The sequence below is a fragment of the Pelecanus crispus genome, chromosome 11 (genome assembly GCF_030463565.1).
Source record: "Pelecanus crispus isolate bPelCri1 chromosome 11, bPelCri1.pri, whole genome shotgun sequence".
In the NCBI taxonomy this organism is placed as follows: domain Eukaryota; kingdom Metazoa; phylum Chordata; class Aves; order Pelecaniformes; family Pelecanidae; genus Pelecanus; species Pelecanus crispus.
Window position 1 is genome coordinate 31311481 of NC_134653.1, and position 20028 is coordinate 31331508.

Below are 20028 nucleotides of genomic sequence, written 5' to 3' on the forward strand. Positions count from 1 at the left end.
ACCATCACTCAGTTGCTATCTAAAAACTCAAGAACTCTTGACTGACTTTGTGGAGAGTTGGCTTCCAATTCAGGTGCCTTAGTTTGGTACCAGAATTAGATGGGCTGAGTGCTATCTTAAGTGAATAAGAAAGATTTGGGTCTCCTTGAACCTTTTAAATAATTAGGTATATATGTTTGGATTCAGGGCAGATGGCTGAATGAGGCTTATTTTAAGTTTGAGGCAATTTTATGTTTTGATGTTTGTGTTTTCTAGAGAGCTTTTGCGAAGTGAAGCTTCTCTGGCCAAGCTATACTGCCGCATGGCTCTCCTCAATATTTTTGCCCCCAAATCTCCACATATGTTTACTCGGCTGTTTCATATTCCTGCTATCCGTGATATCACTCTGGAGCACCTGCAGTTGCTATCCAACCAACTTCTTGCACCACCTCTTCCTGGTAAACGCTAATTTTTATCACAGCTCTGTTCTGGTACAGCAGTTTTCTGTGGACAAAAAAAAAAAAAGTCTAATGAATCTGGCACTTATTGATTAATTAGTTAATAATGATGGTATTTGAAAAAATGTCTCAATGGACTCCTGACCTTAGTGATATGGTACTAAACTGAAATTCTTGTTAATGATCTAATTAAGTATTCAAGAAAGTTCAGAGTCCCTCCTAAGATTCCATTCAGTGTGCTTCTGTCCATTTGTCATCGGTGGTCTTCTGTTTATTGGGGGGTGGGGGGAGTATCCATATGGGATACTTGTAAGGAATTTGGAATGTTTTATAGTTTGGATCCAGGGTAGTAAAACCAAATGCCAGTTGGGTTTCACAGTTTTCAAAATTCAACTCTTCTTCATTTCACAAAGTGGTTTGTCCTTTTCCTACTGGAATCACAGATCTGGTTAGAGAATGTATGTGCTGAATCATGGAAAAGAATCTTTGGCTAATTCAAGTGAGTGTTAACAAAGACAATTATCGTGACAAAGCTGTTCTGCATGCAGAGAAATGTGTGTAACGTGGCTGGAGTGTAAGGAGGAAGTAGGAAGTGCTAAATATAGGCTATTAATAATTGAAAGTAATTAGTTACTGTTGGAAAGAGTCCTGTTCCCCCTCCAATTACTTTGAAACTTGGCTACTTCTAACAGATGCTGCATTGTAAAAGATCCTCTTGCAGAGTACAGCACTACTTTGCATGGCTTTGAGAATAATTTTACAAGCTTTTATTTAGTTGTTCCTCTTTAAAATATGTCTAATTCAAGTCCTGCTAATACATACAGTTTCCAAACTGGCATTTTGGTGAATTGCCCGCTCCTTTGTGCACTGCACTCTGTTTTTCTTCTCCTATTAGTTCCAGAATGACATGTCATGAGATGTCAGGGCTTGCGACCTGCTTGGGGCTGCCCAAAAGCTATCCTGTTCATATATGGGGAAGGCTTGAGAACAGATAGAGCTGCTCTCACCTCGTCTAGAATGAGTGGGGAAGAGAGCACTTCTGGTCACTTGTCCTCATTGTACTTACGCACTAAATTGAAGTATGCCTGCCTTCATACATGGGACAAAATGAGGCAGCTGTGAACCTGCAGTTCAGTGTATGTCTGGCAGACCTCCCTAAGGGTTGGCTTAAGGCAGGTGAAGAACACAGCTGGCATTTAAAGGGCCATCCCATCTGCAACCAACTATGTCAGGGGTGCAAGTCTAGTCTTGGGTGGATCCTTTCTACTGCTGACCTTTGGGAGGAGTTTTGCACTTGCTCAGGAGTGAAAATAGAGGCTTGTATTGCTCAGGAGTGAAAGCTTGTAATCTTCCAAGTGTTTTAAAACTCTTCTTTCCACTGTCTGTTTCACGGGCTACATAAACATGTTGAAGTGATCTCCAAATTGGTCATATCTTACTTGTTATTACAGATGGAACAATCAGTTCAAGTTCTATTCTTTTGGCCCAGTCCCTGCAACACTGCATCCATTCCCAGAACTGTGCTGCCACAGACCTCTTCTACCAGGGCAATTCGCAAGCCATCAGAGAGTGGCTTACTGTTGCCATTACTCGGACACTGCATCAAGGAGAGGAGAGTCTGTTAGACCTCACTAAACAGATCTGCTCCTTTTTGCAGGTAAAATATTTAGTAATGTTTTATGAGCAGTGTTGTTTTCCTTTCTAAGGAGCCCTTGCTTTATATGTGATTCTAACTTCCATAATACTGTCCCTCACACTGAAGTGTTTCTCTGGATGGATTGTATTCCTATTCTGATCATAGTGGGCATGCTGAAAACGCAATAGCGATACTCTGGATCATATTAAAATGAAGTGGCCTCACACTATGTCATTATTTACAATGCTGTATTTTATTTGTAAAAAGAAGAGGGAGGTGGTTTGCTACTGCTGCTGCGCAGGGGCTTTCATTATGAAATGTTATGTTACAGACGGCACCAGAACAGTTTCCTGCCGAAGAATTCCCAATTTCAGAATCCAAAGTCAATATGGATGTTAATTTTCCTGGGGCTGCATTTGTAATTGTGTCCTGTAAGGAAAGTCAGTCTGGATTCCGCAAAGAGTAAGTAACTGAGGGACCAAGAGTCGCAAAGATTAAAGGTGTGCCGCTGAGCCTATGTGAGCACTGAGTATGCAGTTGCTCATTTTTTTTCTTTTAGACTTTCCTCAGAGACTGATTTTCTGGGTGGTGGGATAAATACTGCAGAGCATTTCATCTTCCTGTGACTGGGTTTGGATTTTTAGTAGCTAGTTACAGTCTAACCGAACTGTTCTTGCTCTTTTCTTAGTTCATCTCTGTATAAAGCTCCTTGGGCTCGAGTGCTTGTCTACGGGCTCGGGCATAAAGTCAAAAGGAATGGTCAGTTAAACCTAATTGAAGCAGTATGCTATCCTCGAGATGCCTCTCCAACAAACACAGGCCTAACACCTCCCCCAACAACCAATCAGTACCCTTCAGTGATCACCCCTACGGACAAGGTCCACATCAAACTAGGTAAAAAAACCACAACCAACCAACCAAAAAAAAACCCCCACCTTTTAAACTGTATTCTCAGAAGTGAGACAAGCATCATCATTGCCCCTCTAAGCCCTTCCTATATTGTCACCAGTCCTACCATTGGTTATGACAGTATTTTTGTACAAGGTATTAAGAAATGTATCCTAGCAGAAATGTGCAATCATTCTTAACCAAGAAAGCAGGGTTTCATAAACGTTGGAAGCCATCTGACTCTGATTTTGTTAGTTCTGTTAAATCTGTCAGGATCTGCTTTTTTTTTCTGATTTTCTGTGTTCCAGGACTTCACAAAGTGGTGTTTTTGAATATTTCTGGAGTGTTCCAGTTGGTGCTATTGCTATTTGAGATGCTGTGTTTCAGATGAAGAATAATTTTTCTTTTCTTTTGTAGGTAATTGTAGGGCCCTTTAGTATGCAGAATAATATATATGCAGTATAGTAATACCTAGGTCATCCCAGCTTCTCAAGCAAGAGCAATCATTAATATTCTTTTTACTCTTCCAGCCTGAGAGACAGTGTGATTTATTTAGAGCAGTGAAGGTGATTGAGTGCACTAAGCTCTTAAAACTTTCCATTGGAGGTCTTTAAGTTCTTTTTCTGAACTACAGCATCTCTGTTTTTCTCAGTACTGATCAGACACATCATACTACAAATAAATGGGTTTGTGAAAGTCCTGGATGTATTTAGATATGTACAGGCTAAAAATAGTTCTATTTCATATGTCATGTAAACAAAATCTTATCTGTAAATTTATAATTATGGATTATATCAACTTGTCATTATAGATAAACATTCCTATTTGTTTATTACGAGGTACTTAATAGAGAAAATTCTCAGATAACATAAATTTAGCCTCAAAAAAAAATCCTAAAAGTTATGTTACTGCTTTTACTTTATAAATGCATAGAGTCATGATAAGTATTTTCTTTGACCTTTTTGATTAGGAGTATCTCCTCCTCCTGGAGCTGTGTTGGTCTTGCATTCTCTTCCCCTTGAATTCCCCCTGGCAATGGCATTCACAGAACAGCTATTAACTTGGAAATTGGAAGATGGGGATGGAAGATCAGAAGACGAACTGGATACTATTCCTGCTTCAGTTCTCTTACAAGTAGTGGAATTTTTAGGTGAGAATGCAGTATTAGTAATGAGCACCAATAATGTGCTGGCTCAGATGGAGAGTTTAGGAAAGAAAAAGAAAAATTACAGTCACAAAGTATTTCTGAGCTCTTCCATTGTATTGAAATTTTCTTCAAACTCCAGAAATTTTCTGTTCATGTGCAGTTCTTGGAATAGCCTTCCTGTCTGTCTTAACTGCTGACCTACAGCCATTGAAACAACCTTTTCTTGTGCTTTTTTTAATGTTACTGTTGCAACTCATGTTATAAAGCTGCTAACAGTGAAATACTGCTGACTCCCGTGTCTTGCCTTACACACACAGGGAACTTCCTCTGGACAACTGACATGGCAGCATGTGTGAAGGAATTAATATTTCATCTCTTGGCTGAGTTGCTTCGCAAAATTCACAACCTGGAGCAGAAAAAAAATCCGGCAGGATTGTCATCTTCTATTGCCCTTCAGCTAAATCCCTGTCTAGCTATGCTGATGGCCCTGCAGTCAGAACTTCACAAGTTGTATGATGAAGAAACACAAAACTGGGTGTCTGGAAATGCGTGTGGTGGTTCTGGTGTTGGAGTGGCTGACCAAGGAAGATTTTCAACATACTTTCATGCTCTGATGGAAGTCTGCCTTGCTGTGGCAGAAGTAACCTTACCTATCAATATGAGTGTAACAGCTAATGTGATGTCCTCAACAAGTGCACCAAATCTTAGTGACTCTTCCTCCTCATCTTCATCTTCTCCAGGACAGACACCACAGAGTCCAAGCTTGCTGTCAAAGAGGAAAAAAGTCAAAATGAAGCGGGAAAAGACATCATCTTCAGGCAAACGGTCTTCATCCAGAGCAGCTGAAACAGATGCTGCAATCCTCAGTATAGGAGGAAGCAAGCCCGAGGACATGTTATGGTTTCATAGGGCACTGACTCTGCTTATAATTCTCAGACACCTAACTAAAAAGGATCCACAAGGATTGGGTGTGACAAATGATGCTGTAGCAGATGCATGTCAAGCACTAGTAGGCCCCACAGCTCATAGCCGCTTGCTTGTCATTTCTGGAATACCAACTCACTTGGAGGAGAGTACTGTGAGAAGTGCAATCAGAAAGGCATGTAATGCACATGGTGGAGTCTTCAAAGATGAGATCTACATCCCTTTGCAGGAAGAGGATCCAAAAAAAATCAAGGACAAAGCAGAGGGAGGAGAATGCAGAACTGAACTGGAAAAACCAACTGTTTCAAGTAGTGCAGACAGTTTGGATATCAGCAGCTCTAGCAGTGTCACACCTGCCATGAGCGTTAGCGCTTCAGCGTCTACAAGCCAGGCTTCCCTCTGCAGCTCTCAGGGTATATCTCGGACCGTTAGTGATATCTCAGTTGACCAGTTTCAAGCTGGACTGGAACTGGCCATCCCACCAGGATTGCTAGAACCGCATGTTGTTTCCAGCCAGGAGAGTTTGGATCTTTCACACTGCAGTACTGGAAGCCTTGGCAGCCTTGGCAGCCTCGGGGAACCTCTTGACAATGTAGAAACAGCATCTGTGTCTGATGTTGGATCAATGTACACAGTCACATCTCTGGACAACCAGCCACTTCTGTCACGGCCAATCAAAGGTTTTGCTGTAGTGGAGGTAATAGCCTTCAAGCAGGAGAGGGTGCCTTTTGGGTAATTTTTTTTCTGACAGACAGACATCTGATTCTAGTAATTTTTTTTTTTTTTTTTTTAACCTCTGGCTTTGAGAATTACTGTACTTCTTGTGGTTTGTGTGTAACACCATGATTTGACTATTAAGGAAAAAGCATGTTTTCTTCTGTAAAGATTCTTCTGCTTGACTGAGGCCACAACTTGAATGATGGAGAGTGAAAGGTACTGTTAGCAAGGTGGCTCAGCGTAGGTCATAGGTGCAAAATAAACGTATGTCAACGTGCATGTGAGGCTAAGGAGACTAGGGGTTCTCAGCTTGGACAGGATGGCTGAGGAACACAGAACTTTATTCTCCATTGACTTTCTCTGTATCATTCACGGTCTTACAAGTGTTCACTGTCTCTCAAAGGACAGAGTGGACCTAGTAGTGGAGTTATCAAGTAGCAGTTTTAAAACAGACAGAAGTACTCTTGCATGTTCCAAGTTGTAGAGCTCATTGCCACAAGGTGTTGTGGAAGCCAAGAGTATAAATGAATTCATAAGGGATTAAGTTCATGGAGGATGTGCAAATTGGTAGCTATTAAGCACAGCAGTCAATGCAGCTTCAACTGAGGAAATCTTTAAACCACTCATTTCTGGAGGCTGACAGAATATGTAAAGGAAAAGATCTGTTCATTTCTTCTTTCATCTAACTTTATTCAAAGATTTGCTACTGGCCACTGCTGGAGATTAATTTAGAGATAGGTGGCCCTTTGACCCACAAGGCAATTATTTAATGTTTAATGACTACATTTTCACATATTTTAACCGTCTACAGATTCCTCTACCAAGTTATTTTGGAAGAGATGATAAATTTTGTTGATGTCTGGTTCCTAATAAATTTTTAAAAGCATTGTAGGCAATTGTCACTGATGCCAGATCACTCCAGGTTTTCAGCTATGCACAAGAACCCTTTCTGTCTGTTGTTACACTAACTGCGTGCTGCAGATTTATCAGAAGCTTGCAAAAGCACAGCCATTTCTGCTAGCTTGTGAATTTAGAGAGACATTTTTCCATAGTTGGGGACTGTATCAGTTTCCCTTTTAGAAGAAAATCAGCTTATTCAGATAAAAAAATCTTCAGTTGCTATTCTTAAACTATTAATTGACATGAAGACACCAGAGTTGAAATAAACCATTAAGTGTGTACAGAAAGCTGTTGGCATATTCACATTGAAACCTACTCCAAGTCTGTAGCTGCTCTGATAATGATGCATGGTGGTTATTCTCGGAATCAAAGGAAGTTATTGTTTCTATTCCCAGTTTGCGTAGCTGAGTCTTCAAGGCCTGTGCTAATTTAGATATTTCTTTCTAATCGGAGAATTGAAGCAAGGACAGCAGAGTTGCAAATAATGACAGGTTACCTATCTGACACTTTCAGCTTCTTATCTGGCATTTCTAAGGGCTGTCTCCAGACTAAGAAATGGAATAGGTGCTTCAGAGCTGTGCCTGATTAACTCACAGCATGGTGCTTTCAGTGGCCAGATGTTCTTAGAAAGGATCTTTTTTAGGCTGAAGCTGAATTCTGGTGTCAAATTATTGATGTGGAATAATGTTGGAAGAGATGCAATAGTGTTTATCTACATGGGGAGGGGAGAAAGCTTAAGACCCAAATTGATATAAAAGAAAGTTAATTTGTTTTTTCAGAATTCCTGTTAACTAATTTCATTATTTGTACAGATAAGGTCAAGAGCTAAAATAGAGAAAATACGAGCCAGTCTATTTAATAGTAGTGATCTCATTGGTTTGTCAAGTCTGGATGGTGAAGATGAACTGATGGAAATGTCAACTGAAGAGATTTTAACAGTTTCTACTGTAAATCAGAGTTTATTTGACACACAAGGGAGCCCAGCACTAGAAGATTATTTCAATGATAAGTCAATAAAAGGTATGTGATTTTCATATTGGCAAATACCTCACTCGTATTGTGCATTCTTTTGGGACATACAGGGGTCAGATTCTCGTTGCTGGTGTAAATTCAGTATGACTCACTAATCGATGGGTGACAAGGAGGGGGAGGCCAGGGAGTAACTTCAAAGTAAGCTTCCTCCCTCTCATCAGTTGGCAGGCAGCTATTTGCAATCTGAACATTGCTCAGTTGGCCTCACAGCTAATCAAACGGTTAAAAAAAACAAAAAAACACAGAAACCCACCAACCCACAAAAAACTGCCCACCAAACGGAAAAACTACTGAGCTGTTTAGTAACTTTTTTGAGAAAATACTGTAACCACTGTTAGACCCAGCATAATTTTAGAGTAGAAACTGTTCAAGTAGAACAGCTAGTAATTTATATCCTCTAACAGTGTGAAAACTATACAGACCCTAATATACCTGGAATGGGCCTGAATCAAGGAACAGGGGAGGGTAATACTTGGAGGAAGTTCAGTTGACTACTAGTTCAATTGATAGGTGTCAGTGTGTACCTACACAACATAATTTTTCTACTGGCATCATAAATAATCTACTTTTTCATTACCACTACAGTCACTCAAATAATAATTACAGTATGTGGCCAAAACAGGAGAAGGCATTCAATTCTCTATCATAAATGGGGGTATTAGAGTGCAGAAAGGTCAGGTCTGCTAGTAGAATTTTCCTGAGTGATTTTCTCTCTTGGAGCAAGTGGCATGTGATACAGTATTTTAGCTGAATGCAAAATGTTTTTTCACATTTCAAATTCTAAACAATTGTCGTGGTATTTTGTACTTTTTTTTTTTTAAATTAGGTGAGAAACTGGTCCCTGGTGCTCGGGAAGTCCTCACAGAAATATTTAAAAGCTGCATCCATTCTGAGCAAATGCTGAGCCTAACTCCAGCGAAACCCATTAAGGTTGCTGATATCTATCTTAGTAAAGAACAGATAAATTCTCAGACTCCTGGAAACCTTCTTCATGTGTTCTTCACAAATGTCCGCCCTCCAAAGAAGGTGCTAGAGGACCAGCTTACTCAGGTAGTGCTTTGAAAACTATTTTTAGCATCTTTTTGTGTAACTTGAAAGTTTAACTTGTGTAACTTGTAATTATTCCCTTTCTATGTTTGGAAGATTTTAAGGAAATATGGTGTGCCCAAGCCGAAATTTGACAAGAGCAAGTACAACAAGGCAGGCAAAGAACAGCATCCAGTGAAAGTTGTGAGCACCAAGCGCCCAGTTACTAAACCACCTACAAAGGAAAAGTCTATGCTCAATAGTGTCAGGTTGGTGTCTTCAGCCTTTTGACAGTTGCAAAATACTTGATTTCTCTTTAGGAATCCAGATTTTTATTCCCCCTCCCTCTGTATTTCCATGTATGGATTGGAAGAGGGAAATGTGACTTTGAGATTATAAAAGACCCTCAAGGAACATTTTGGTTCCTTGAACAGAGGAAAGAAAACTTTCCTCCTAACATTCACTTTGTCCCTTAGCCGAACAGCCTTAAGTGAGAAGAAACCTACCGTAAAGCCAAAGTCTCCTGAGAAGAGCAAACCTGAAGAGAAGGACCCTGAAAAATCTCCCACAAAGAAACAGGAAGGTAATAGCTGTATAGAATTTTTCTATAGTATTACATGGTAGAAAAGAAATACACTTTTTTATTGGCATGCTTGTATGATGTCATGATAGATTTGGTTTGTCTTTGTTTTTAATGAGGCTAACTTAATGTTTTTAAATTGTGATTTAAAATGCTGCTTTTATTTTTATATCTGTAAATCTGGACTCATCAATGTCAGTGAGAGCAAACCATGCTCATGCAATTCACGCAACAGTGTGCGTGAATGTGAATACATTGGGTAGAGAACTGACTTCCCAAGAGGTATAGTTTCAAGGCTTTTTTTGTACAGTGGGGGATTAGGATGTCATGGGGTTGAACTAGGTGCTTTTAAATCGTGTTTCTCAACTTACATAGGAAAATTATTAAGTTACAAGAGGGAAATTGGACAAAAGAGAAGCTTCACATGCCTCACAACTAGTCTATCCATGGAGGAGACGGCACAGGCATGCCATGACAGGGGTTAGTTCCAGGGTCTTGCTTGATATTTCTTTCTCTAGTCAGGTGGAAGAGTGAATAGATGTGAGCTTGGACTCTGCTCTTCACTGTAGGAAATGCCAGCTTAGTTCAGAAGAGGGGAATTTCAGCATTTCAGCATTCATCCAAGTATGGATCCTTGATACCTGGTTAGATACATTGGTGGAGCTATTCCAGAGGGCAGCTGGGGGATTTGTGTCCTTGAGAGGAAAGAATGAGTGCTGTTTACTGAAGGCCACATTGGACCTGAATAGCATGATGTTTAAAACTACCTCAAGAAACAAGCCATGGTGGGATGTGTAGAACCAGGAGAAAGCTGGCAGGTAGCCACCTCATACACTGACTGTTTTCCTGTGTGGTGTGTAGACTTTATAGTAAGTCATTAACTATTTGATGGTTGTATCTTTGCTGTCAGTTCCTGAGGAAAAGTATTTGACGCTGGATGGATTTCACAGATTTGTGGTTGACCGGTCTAAACAGGATATCCGTAGTGTGTGGCGAGCTATTCTGTCCTGTGGATATGATCTGCATTTTGAAAGGTAAATTTTGCAAATCTTTTTGTAAAGGTGATACTGATGAGTTGTACTCACTTAAAAAAACTTGATCTCAAGTGTTCCTACTCCAAGTAGCTTTTACCAGTGTGTTAGTAACACACAAACTTCTATCCATGGCTGCAAGGCCTGTAGAGAAAATTGTTGGTTTTCTTAAAGCACGCTTTAAAAGAGTCACTATGCTGTCAGAATGCAGGTTGCTGACTTTCTTGTACACACCATAGCTAACAAAGTCATACGCCATACTGTTCTCTATAGCTTCCAAACTGTATAATAAATTGGCCTGATGAGAATAGTAAATCCATCTGGCTGTCTCTGGTTTCCTTCCACAACAGATTTCTATTCTGTGCACTGGGTAGTTGTTTAAAGTGGCAGTGCTGTTACTGGGTCAGTAGTAATGTAGAAGAGGGAACAGTTACTTCCTTGTTAATATTGTACAGGAAGAAAGTCCCTTAAATGAATCCTCCTTATCTCCCTGCGTCAAGCCACAAGCTGATTGTCACATCTCCTTCGCCTATATCCGCTTCAGAGCGTAAAGAAGATAGTGCAATAAGTAAGCTTAATAGGCAGTTCCTTTTTTTTTCCTTATTATTTAATAACAGTGAGGCAAGGTAGGTGATAAATGAGTTCCTATTCTCAAACTGGAATTTTTGTAATGATACACCTCTGCTTAAGAAAAGGGGACAGAAGTAGAACAAGCTACCTGGCATTGCGCTCAACATGCTCTTAGTATGCAGTATTGCACTTAGTTTCAACAAGTCTTACGTTTTTTGCATTTCAGGTGTGCCTGCATTGATGCCAGACACGCTCAAAAAGCGTCCCGGAAATGGACACTGGAAATGGATGTAGCCCTTGTCCAGTACATTAACAGGCTTTGTCGTCACCTTGCAATTACACCAGCACGACTCCATCCTCATGAAGTTTATTTGGATCCAGCTGATGCAGCAGATCCCAGAATTTCCTGTCTTTTGAGTACGTATAGATTGTTTGCATAGAGGCTTTCTTCAGTGGAAGAGCTGGGTAGTGCTTCTGAACGACCTGGCTGTCCCCCAGGTAGTTGGGACGTTCCTTTGGAGGTTGCAGCCTGGAGCCTCTGTGGGCCGAGGGGAACACTGAGCTTGGGTCTTCTCTCTCCTTGGGTGTGCTTGGGCACCGCGGTGCCTTTGGCAGCGCTGTTAGAAATGCACTGCAACTGTTCTCTGCTCTCCGAGCATACCTCCTAGATCCAGCTGGAGCAGGAAGGTATCTGGTGAGTTTAGCTTTTGGGGAAGGAGGGTTGGATTTCAATTCTAGGCCTAGGCAGACTTCAGTCACCTAAATCCTGTTCTAAGCACTAAGTTCCTTTAAGAGGGTCTCCAGATAATGCACATTCAGTGATGATGAAAGATACTGGACTCAGACACCCAGAGATGCAAGACCCAGGAACGTCACGGATCATGGCTGTTCTTGCATCTTCAGCCCTCTTGTTGAGGTGCAGGGATCAGGAGGGGCTGCTTTAGAAGGAAGCCTGTGTAGCTCCTGGACTGAATCTGCTGGGAAGGTGGACTTTGCAGTAGGTAGGGAATCTCTTTATCTCTCTGACCGGATGTTTCCCACCTCAGATGTTCCCATTGAAAGTCTACGCCTACGGTTTGCACTGCTCCAGTCTCTCAATACAACGTTGGAGACATTCTTCTTGCCGTTGGTGGAGCTTCGGCAGACTGAGATGTACGCTAATAGTATTGCTGCGTTACTGCAAGAGGCCAAAGGTCAGTTTCTCAGGGAATGTGGTTGTTGCTTGAAAGGGTGTGTTATGCACCACACTGAATTTCTTAGTATATTTTGCAGAAGATTTTAATGCGTGTATACATGTGACAGAAAGGAGAACACGGGAGGGAGAGGGAAAGCGAGATAGTGAGTGGTTTCAGTGTGCTAACAAACGCTTACTGGCTTCATTCTCAGCCCGATAAGCTGGCACACAGTCTGTCTGAGGTGACAGCCAAAAACCGGCATTAACACAAGGACACTTCTCAGTGTGGGAGTTTTTTCTTTTTCCTGGTTTGTTTTTTAAAGGCGAGGGGGATTATTTTTGCAAGTAGTTAATAGGCACTGTGCACCTTTCTTGACCATGGAGGGAGTTGGCCCATCTTTTCTGCCTGTGGGTGGCCTTCAAATGTGCCTTTATCTTCTTGGGGGTACCTGTAAATTAAAATTCTTTGTTAGTCAACAAGCAGCAGATCAGGTGAAAGTGCCAGGACATGTTGACACCCTTGTCATTGAAGTTGTAAAATTAGAGAGATCAAGAAAATGCTTACCGTGCGTCAGTATTTTAAGTAGCTTTTACAAGCCTTCATTAGACAACAAACAAAACCAAGATTTAGGTCATTACATTTCCCAAACTTGTTTTCTTCTGAAGAAGATGATACAGAATTCACCAAAGGCATCAATGTGTAAGTAGGCTTTTATACTGGTCCAGCTAGGAAAAAAAACAAAAACAAAAACAAAAACTTGCGAACCCAGTATGGGGAAGTGAGGAATGTTCAGAGATTTGTCTTTATAGAGCCCGTATTTATGGTGCAATGTGACAGCCCTATTTTTTATCATGTTTTCTTGCCTCTAGCATTACTGTCAAAACATCTCAGATTTCTGAAAAGCTATTTGGCAAAGCGTTTCTGATTTACAGAGATTCTGGTGGAGTTGCTAGGATCTATTTATATCACATTAGAGTTGTGTTCATCAGTGTTCTAACCCAATGCGCTTCTTCCAGTAAACATTAGTAACAAATACTTTTTTTTAAAGGAAAAAAAAAAAATTGAAGAGGTGGATTAGACATATCTTACCTACCCAGTACAGATGGAATTATTACTCTACTGTTGTCCATTAGAGAATTTCAGAAAATAAGACTGTAAAGGGTAGATTAACTATACTGAAATATGTGTTTCTTTATTTAGGCTTAATCTTTTATGACACAAAGGTAACTGTAATGAACAGAGTGCTGAATGCCACTGTCCAAAGAACTGCTGATCACGCAGCCCCAGAAATCACCCTGGATCCCTTGGAAATAGTTGGAGGTATGGGAAACACTTATCCTTTTCAAAATTCATTTTAATCCATTGCAACAAGTCAGATCTGTTTTTAACTAAGCTCAGATGCTTATTAATGCGAAATACTCTGAGTATGGGGATTTTTTTTTTCTTTTGTTTTTAAACAGGGGAGATCCGTTCTTCAGAAAATTCCTATTTCTGTCAGGCAGCAAGACAGCTAGCCTGTGTGCCATCCTCACAGCTCTGTGTTAAACTTGCCAGTGGTGGAGACCCTACGTATGCTTTCAACATTCGGTTCACAGGGGAGGAGGTTCATGGAACAAGTAAGTCGGGATTACGGAGTTACCAGCATGGGTGACATCAGGTACAATTGTGAGAACTTATTCCAGGTGGAATCCAAGTTTTCAGCACAGTATGGCTCGTGAACTTTAAGGAACAGCCTTACTTTTGTGGTGTTTGTAGTCCTGCAGATGGAAAAGAATGAAGCTTCCAAGAATTAAGCAAGCCAGATGGTTACTTTTCATATTTTAGTTAATACAGCAGGAAGTATGAGTGCCTGGGTGTGCAATTTTGCTAACTAGAGAAAGTAAATAAAGTGATAAGTTGTTTGAAGCATGGGGATATTTTTTAGTAAGAATATCTCTTCAGGTTGCTTTGATGCTCGGCCTGGTAAACCCAGACTGTGCTGATAATGAAGTTTTGTGGGTTTTGTTTTGGGTTTTTTTTTTTTTTATTTTATTTTATTTAACTACTTTCTTGTTAGTAATGACCTGGGTAATGCTACTGTGGTTTTTATTGTTAAAGCAATGTGAGATTGTATAGCCAATAGATAAAGATACCGTTAAATACTAGTATAGGATACGTTATCAAACATAGCTGTCAAGGAATATGCAAGCGTTAGCAATTAAAAATGGTCATGCCCAAGTGAGGTGGTTTTGAGAATTGTTTTCAACTTGACATCAGAAGTATGAACTTCAGCTTGTCCCAGCCAAGCTGAAGAGATGGCAAGTTTGGTAAGGGCTTTGTTGCTTTAAAAACTGTCCTTAATTTTTGCAGTAAATAGTATTAAAATTGCATCTTGTTCATTTTTGTGGGGAGACATACAGTATTTTTTTGTAATCATTTTAATAATTTTCATGTGACGGCTTAAAAGAATGAACCTCAAAGGAACAGACAGTTAACTGCCCTGACTTCATCTAACCAGTACAGAGACAGACTCCTCATGACATAGGACTACTGCTTTTCAACAGAAAGTGTTAAGCAATAATCTTACTTTATTAAACAAGCTTATTATGCCTTCTCTTCTCTTGACACTGTATTTTAATTTGTGAGGTCTGTGTGGATGCTGTCCAGCCTCATTTGGATATTGACTTCTTTTGGGGGTGCTGGCTCCCTTGGATGCTACGTGGGTTGCATGTACTCCAGAAAGAGACTTGATTTTCTCGGCTCTTGTTTAAATCTTGCTTTGCAGATCTGTTGAATAATTGATAGGGTATCAAGGCAAATACCAGCTGTGTGTCAAAGAAGAAAATTGATCACTGCTATCTAAATTAATGCAGTGTCTGTGTACCAATTGTAATAGGTCCTTTTTGGAGATTCATGGGGGTATTTGGAGTTAGAGAAGAAAAGCCCCAAATACTTCCCATATTACCAACTAGTGTCATCTATCAAATTGTGTAAGGAAAATTCTTGTCAGTGTGCATCTATTAGCTGAACAAAGGGTTCCTTGATGCCTTCTCTCAAGGGGAATTCTTTTCTTTTTAAGGTCTGTGGTGGTTAGTGACAGTATCTATAAAGAGAGAAATGTTACGTCCACAACTCAGCATCTGTAATGATTTCTGATGCATTGCCTCACTGCTTTTAGCTGTGGAAATGCTCGGTTGTATGAAGACAGCACCATTCATCTTCTAATCAAGTAACAAATTCCATTTGCAGGCCAACCGGTGTAACACATGTTTGTGCTAGTCTTACACATAGAGTGCTGGAAGACAAAGCACTTAAGAATTCAGCAGGAAGCAATTCAATGAATACTTTTTGCATGTAATTAAACTATTTAAATGTGGACTTGCATGTGAATAGTAGGCTGACACAGCCAGCATCTACCTCGCCCTTGTTTAAGCCCGTGTCTGTGCGGTCAGAGAGGTGTAATCTAAGGCATGAAACGTGATTTTGAGGAGAACGGCAAATTCTGGATTAAAAGGTAGTGGTAACAAGCCTCAGAGGGCATTTCATTATTTTTCTTTCCACGTTTCTTTTTCAGGTGGATCTTTCCGTCACTTCCTTTGGCAAGTTTGTAAAGAGTTACAGAGCTCCTCGCTCTCCCTTCTCCTGCTGTGCCCAAGCTCTGCAGTCAATAAGAATAAGGTGTGATACCTCAATGCAAGAAATGAAGTTGCTTTTCTCTTTCTGAATGCATGTGTTTGAACAGGAGTAGAACACATTCGGCTAGCAATAGAGAGAGAAGCTTCAGATCGATGACCCCTGTTAGCGTATCTAACCAGATAGGTCTCACATGCCTCATAAAACTGCAAATGGCTGTTGATGAATCCCCTGTTGCACTTCAAAGGGCATTGCAGGTACTTGAAGAAGTAACCAGGTAGTCAAAACTGCAAAATGTAGCAGAATTAAGACTCCTGGTCGAAGTTCACTTAGAGTGAATGTGGTTCAGTTGTCTGATTTAGAGATTGTCCATCCCAAACTAGTGAAGTCTTATTCTGCTGGTATTGCTCCAGGAATGTCACCAGGAAAGTCAGTCGCATTGGTAGTAGAGTAAGATGCTCCATCCGTGCTATTTAATGCATATTTAGTGTCCTCCTGTTTTGTGCAGTAGATGTATTGTAGAAACAAGATAAAGCTTATGGCCCAAAGAAGTTACAGTAGTTGAGGTATAGCTCCTTCCTAGGAGTATTCACAAGGTAGGAAAACGGCTCATTGCCTGCAAGACCAGCTACGTAGCAAACCTGGCTTTGCATATCCAGACTGTATTTCAGAAACCTCCCACAACCGAATGGCTTAGATATCGAACTGATAACAGACATACAGAAAAGTCTTGTGAACGCTGATTAACAGAGCTTGTAAAAGTGGGGCTTGATCATTAAATTATAAGGTAATGTGATATAGTATCATTGTGTAATACCGACTCCATGCCACCGCTCTGGAGTAAATCCTTTTGTAACCAACTAAGCAGTATTCATTGTGTTCAAGTCAGTATTTTCACAAGCCTGTTAACTTGTGGACCTGCAGGGTATGCATCAATTGTTAAATACTGGCTTGTGTGCTCTATTCTGTTTTTTTTTTTTTCCTAAAGGGGAAGTACATTTTGACGCCTAGCCCTATAACCTACGCGGAGGAGCAGTTATTCCATTTCTTTGGGCAGCTCTTGGGTATTGCAATTCGAGCAGATGTTCCTCTGCCACTTGACCTCCTGCCCTCCTTCTGGAAGACCCTGGTAGGAGAGCCACTGGATCCTGACGTTGATCTCCAGGAAGCTGACATCCTCACCTACAACTACGTCAAAAAATTTGAAAACGTAAGTAACTCTTTCACCCCCCACATTCCCTTTTTTTTTTAGGGTTCCCCCCATAAGCATGTTGTTCTAGTAGCAGCTAACTTTACTGCCTGCCCTAAATGGCAATGGCTGGCTTCATTGTCTAGCAGATGGTTTTTTACGTGAGCAGGGTTGTGAAGTGTTTTGACTCATCTTATGGGTGCAGGATTTTGCATCCTGATGGCTTGGAAGAGCTGCTCAGTCTCCTCTGCTGCCAGGCACAGTGGAATTAGGGTTTCTGAAACGTTTACTGGAACTTGGCAGTGCTAAACCAGAAGATAACCCACCAAAGCAATTACTGGCTTTCACTGTCCATGATGTCTCCAGATGATAGAATGAGTGCACTTTGTGCATTGTGGTGATACCTTAAATGAGTCACAAGAATAACACAGTATGATATGCTGGCCATCAGATACTATTCTTGTGTTTCATGACAGATCAACGATGAGACAGAACTGGAAGCTCTGTGTGCAGAAATTGCTTCTCAGCATCTGGCAACAGAGAGCCCTGACTGTCCTAACAAGCCGTGCTGCAAATTCACCTACCTGACCATGACGGGGGAAGAAGTGGAGCTTTGTCCCAGAGGCAGGCACATTCCAGTGGGGTGAGTAACAGCCGCCTTGGCAGGATGTTGCACTGGGTTACATGGGAAAGAAGCATCTCTGGAATAATTTTCCAAGCGCCAGGCTCTCCAGAGATGCTTTTGTAGCAAGCTGAAGGCTGGAATGATCTGGGAAAGCTTTACATTTGTTGGCAGGAACTTGGAATCACTATTTACTGCCTTTTGTTCCATAAGAAATAGACAGCTGAGGAGCGGTGCTTACGAGCTGTTTGCTGGCTTCAGTAAACACCCACAGTTAGGAGGCTTGTGAGAAATGGGCAAGTGTGAGAGAAGAGGAGGAAGCTGAGGAAAGCGGAATTAAATTGGGAAGCACCAGAATCCAAGTAGCTTAATGTTGACTCTCGATTATTCAAAAGCAGAATCTCCCCGTAAAACCCTTCTGTATGTAACTGTCTGGGGTAGGGCAAGAGGGCTCTTATACGCGCTCCTTTTTTGTCCTAAATCTCTGCCCTTGCAGGTGGGAGAACAAGGATGTGTATGCCACAGCAATCCGGAGCTTGAGGATGCGGGAGCTGCAGACTCCGGAGTGCATGACCGCAGTGCGTGCTGGGCTGGGGTCTATCATTCCCCTGCAGCTTCTGACTACGCTGACCCCTCTAGAGATGGAGCTGAGGACATGTGGGCTTCCGTACATTAACCTGGAGTTTCTCAAGGTGTGAAGAACTGCAGCTGCTTTGGCAAAATTTACCTCTCTGACAGGTGGACGAGAGGACCCTCCCACATGAAAGGTGTTAGGGGGGAATCTTCTGCTCGTGGTATAGCCAGGACAGTCCTCGTGGAACACTGGCCTGTACTTGGACACCCCCCTTTGCCCCCAGGGAAGTTTTTTAAGATTTCACAGGATTCAGGAAATAAATAGGAGTGGGGCTTGTTCCAGAGAGGAATAATGAATTTACTTTTTAACATCAAATTTTAAATCTATCTCCATTTTATTGAGCTTTATTTAATATTTGCCACTTGGGCTAAGGGCAGAAAGAGGCATTGCCCCTATTTTGAATTGCAAATAACTTCTGTAACAGGCAACTTCTGGTCCTAAATACTTTCTTTCATAAGAATTATGCCATAAAAAGAAGTGTTCTCTTGTGACAGAAGTTGTAGAATATTCTCAACCATGGGTGTTAGCGTTGTTTTGTGTTTTCCTTGAACAGCAGCAATGCTGAACTGCCCCAGCCCTGCATATTAAACAAAAAAGTAACGTACACTACCTGCACTGCAGGGGAGACACACTGAGACAAGCCTGTTGCGAGAACCTGGTGGTCTCTACCATGGCTGGATTTCCTAATGATTTTGAAAAGGCAGGAGAACTTGGGGAGAGAGGTGTAGTTACTGTCCCCTTCTATCCTCTTAAAGCGTAAGTGGGGAAGACTTACAAAGGGAGGTGAAAGCAGCAGTGGACGTCTTGCTTTCTTTTCTCTTAGGCACACACCATGTACCAGGTGGGCTTGATGGAAACCGATCAGCACATCGAGTTTTTCTGGAGCGCGTTAGAGATGTTCACTCAGGAGGAGCTCTGCAAGTTCATAAAGTTTGCCTGTAACCAGGAACGAATCCCCTTCACCTGTCCTTGCAAAGACGGAGGCCCCGATACTGCCCACGTCCCGCCGTACCCCATGAAAATAGCCCCCCCCGACGGAGCTGCAGGTATGTTTGCCCTCTGTCTCCTAAAGCAAAGAAACTCAGTTCTGCTTGCGTTGTGGTTCTAGCTTTCTGTTCCCCTTTTCTTTTTAATTTAAAAGTGTACTTAATGCATGAAGACTGGCAGAAGAGAGGTGGGTAGTTATGGCTGTAAATAAGAAGAGAACGAACTTGGTTTTAAACCGTGTGAAAAATAAAATTTAAAATAAACTTTAAGTACTTAAAACACTGCCCTCTAGAGACAGTAAGAGGTTTTGCATAGTATTTGTCTCATGCTTCTAAAATGATTGGACTGTCAGAAAAATACCAGCCTGAGGACCGACTGAGAAGCACAGCAGTATTTAAGGCTCAAGAGGCATGTTACAGGCAGGAATTTTATTGTTTTGATGCTTCTTAGTAAGGGGTGTGGGGGAAGGATGAGAACAATTACGGAGAATAAGGTGGAGTGTGGAGGGTGTGTTCAGACCCCTTCTGGTGCTGCTTCTGCAGGTTCTCCAGACTCCCGGTACATCCGTGTCGAAACGTGCATGTTCATGATCAAACTTCCTCAGTACTCCTCGCTGGACATAATGCTGGAAAAGCTCCGGTACGCCATACACTACCGGGAGGATCCGCTCAGCGGCTGAGTGGGAGAAGGGCATGCCTAGAGGTGACTGTTCGGGTTGTTTCACGGCTCTGCTAACGTTGGAAACCCTTCGATTCACATAAAAATACCTCCTGTAACACTGTGTGACGAGCTGGAGGTTGATTTATTTTCTGACCTTTTGTTCCCGTTACAATAATTACTGGAAGACTTACATTTTGTATTTGTAGACTTTGTGGTGGACTGGTTATTTTGCTGCCTTGTTTGTGGAATATTTGTAGGATA

The 20028-nt window shown here is 41.4% G+C and overlaps 1 protein-coding gene across 2 annotated transcripts in view; it reads left to right on the top strand.

The window, feature by feature from the left end:
• HECTD4 (HECT domain E3 ubiquitin protein ligase 4) overlaps positions 1-19786 on the top strand; it is a 76472-nt gene extending 56686 nt beyond the window's left edge. For both annotated transcript variants that reach the window (XM_075718423.1, XM_075718424.1), the window contains exons 56-76: positions 256-437; positions 1889-2094; positions 2405-2535; positions 2762-2967; positions 3932-4111; positions 4426-5729; positions 7462-7669; positions 8508-8731; positions 8825-8976; positions 9184-9290; positions 10198-10321; positions 11115-11305; positions 11935-12081; positions 13264-13383; positions 13524-13679; positions 15617-15720; positions 16664-16885; positions 17341-17507; positions 17983-18178; positions 18944-19166; positions 19650-19786. In XM_075718423.1, the coding sequence (XP_075574538.1) occupies positions 256-437; positions 1889-2094; positions 2405-2535; positions 2762-2967; positions 3932-4111; positions 4426-5729; positions 7462-7669; positions 8508-8731; positions 8825-8976; positions 9184-9290; positions 10198-10321; positions 11115-11305; positions 11935-12081; positions 13264-13383; positions 13524-13679; positions 15617-15720; positions 16664-16885; positions 17341-17507; positions 17983-18178; positions 18944-19166; positions 19650-19786 (4687 nt within the window). The remainder of the gene's footprint in view (positions 1-255; positions 438-1888; positions 2095-2404; positions 2536-2761; positions 2968-3931; positions 4112-4425; positions 5730-7461; positions 7670-8507; positions 8732-8824; positions 8977-9183; positions 9291-10197; positions 10322-11114; positions 11306-11934; positions 12082-13263; positions 13384-13523; positions 13680-15616; positions 15721-16663; positions 16886-17340; positions 17508-17982; positions 18179-18943; positions 19167-19649) is intronic.
• Positions 19787-20028: the final 242 nt, after the last annotated feature.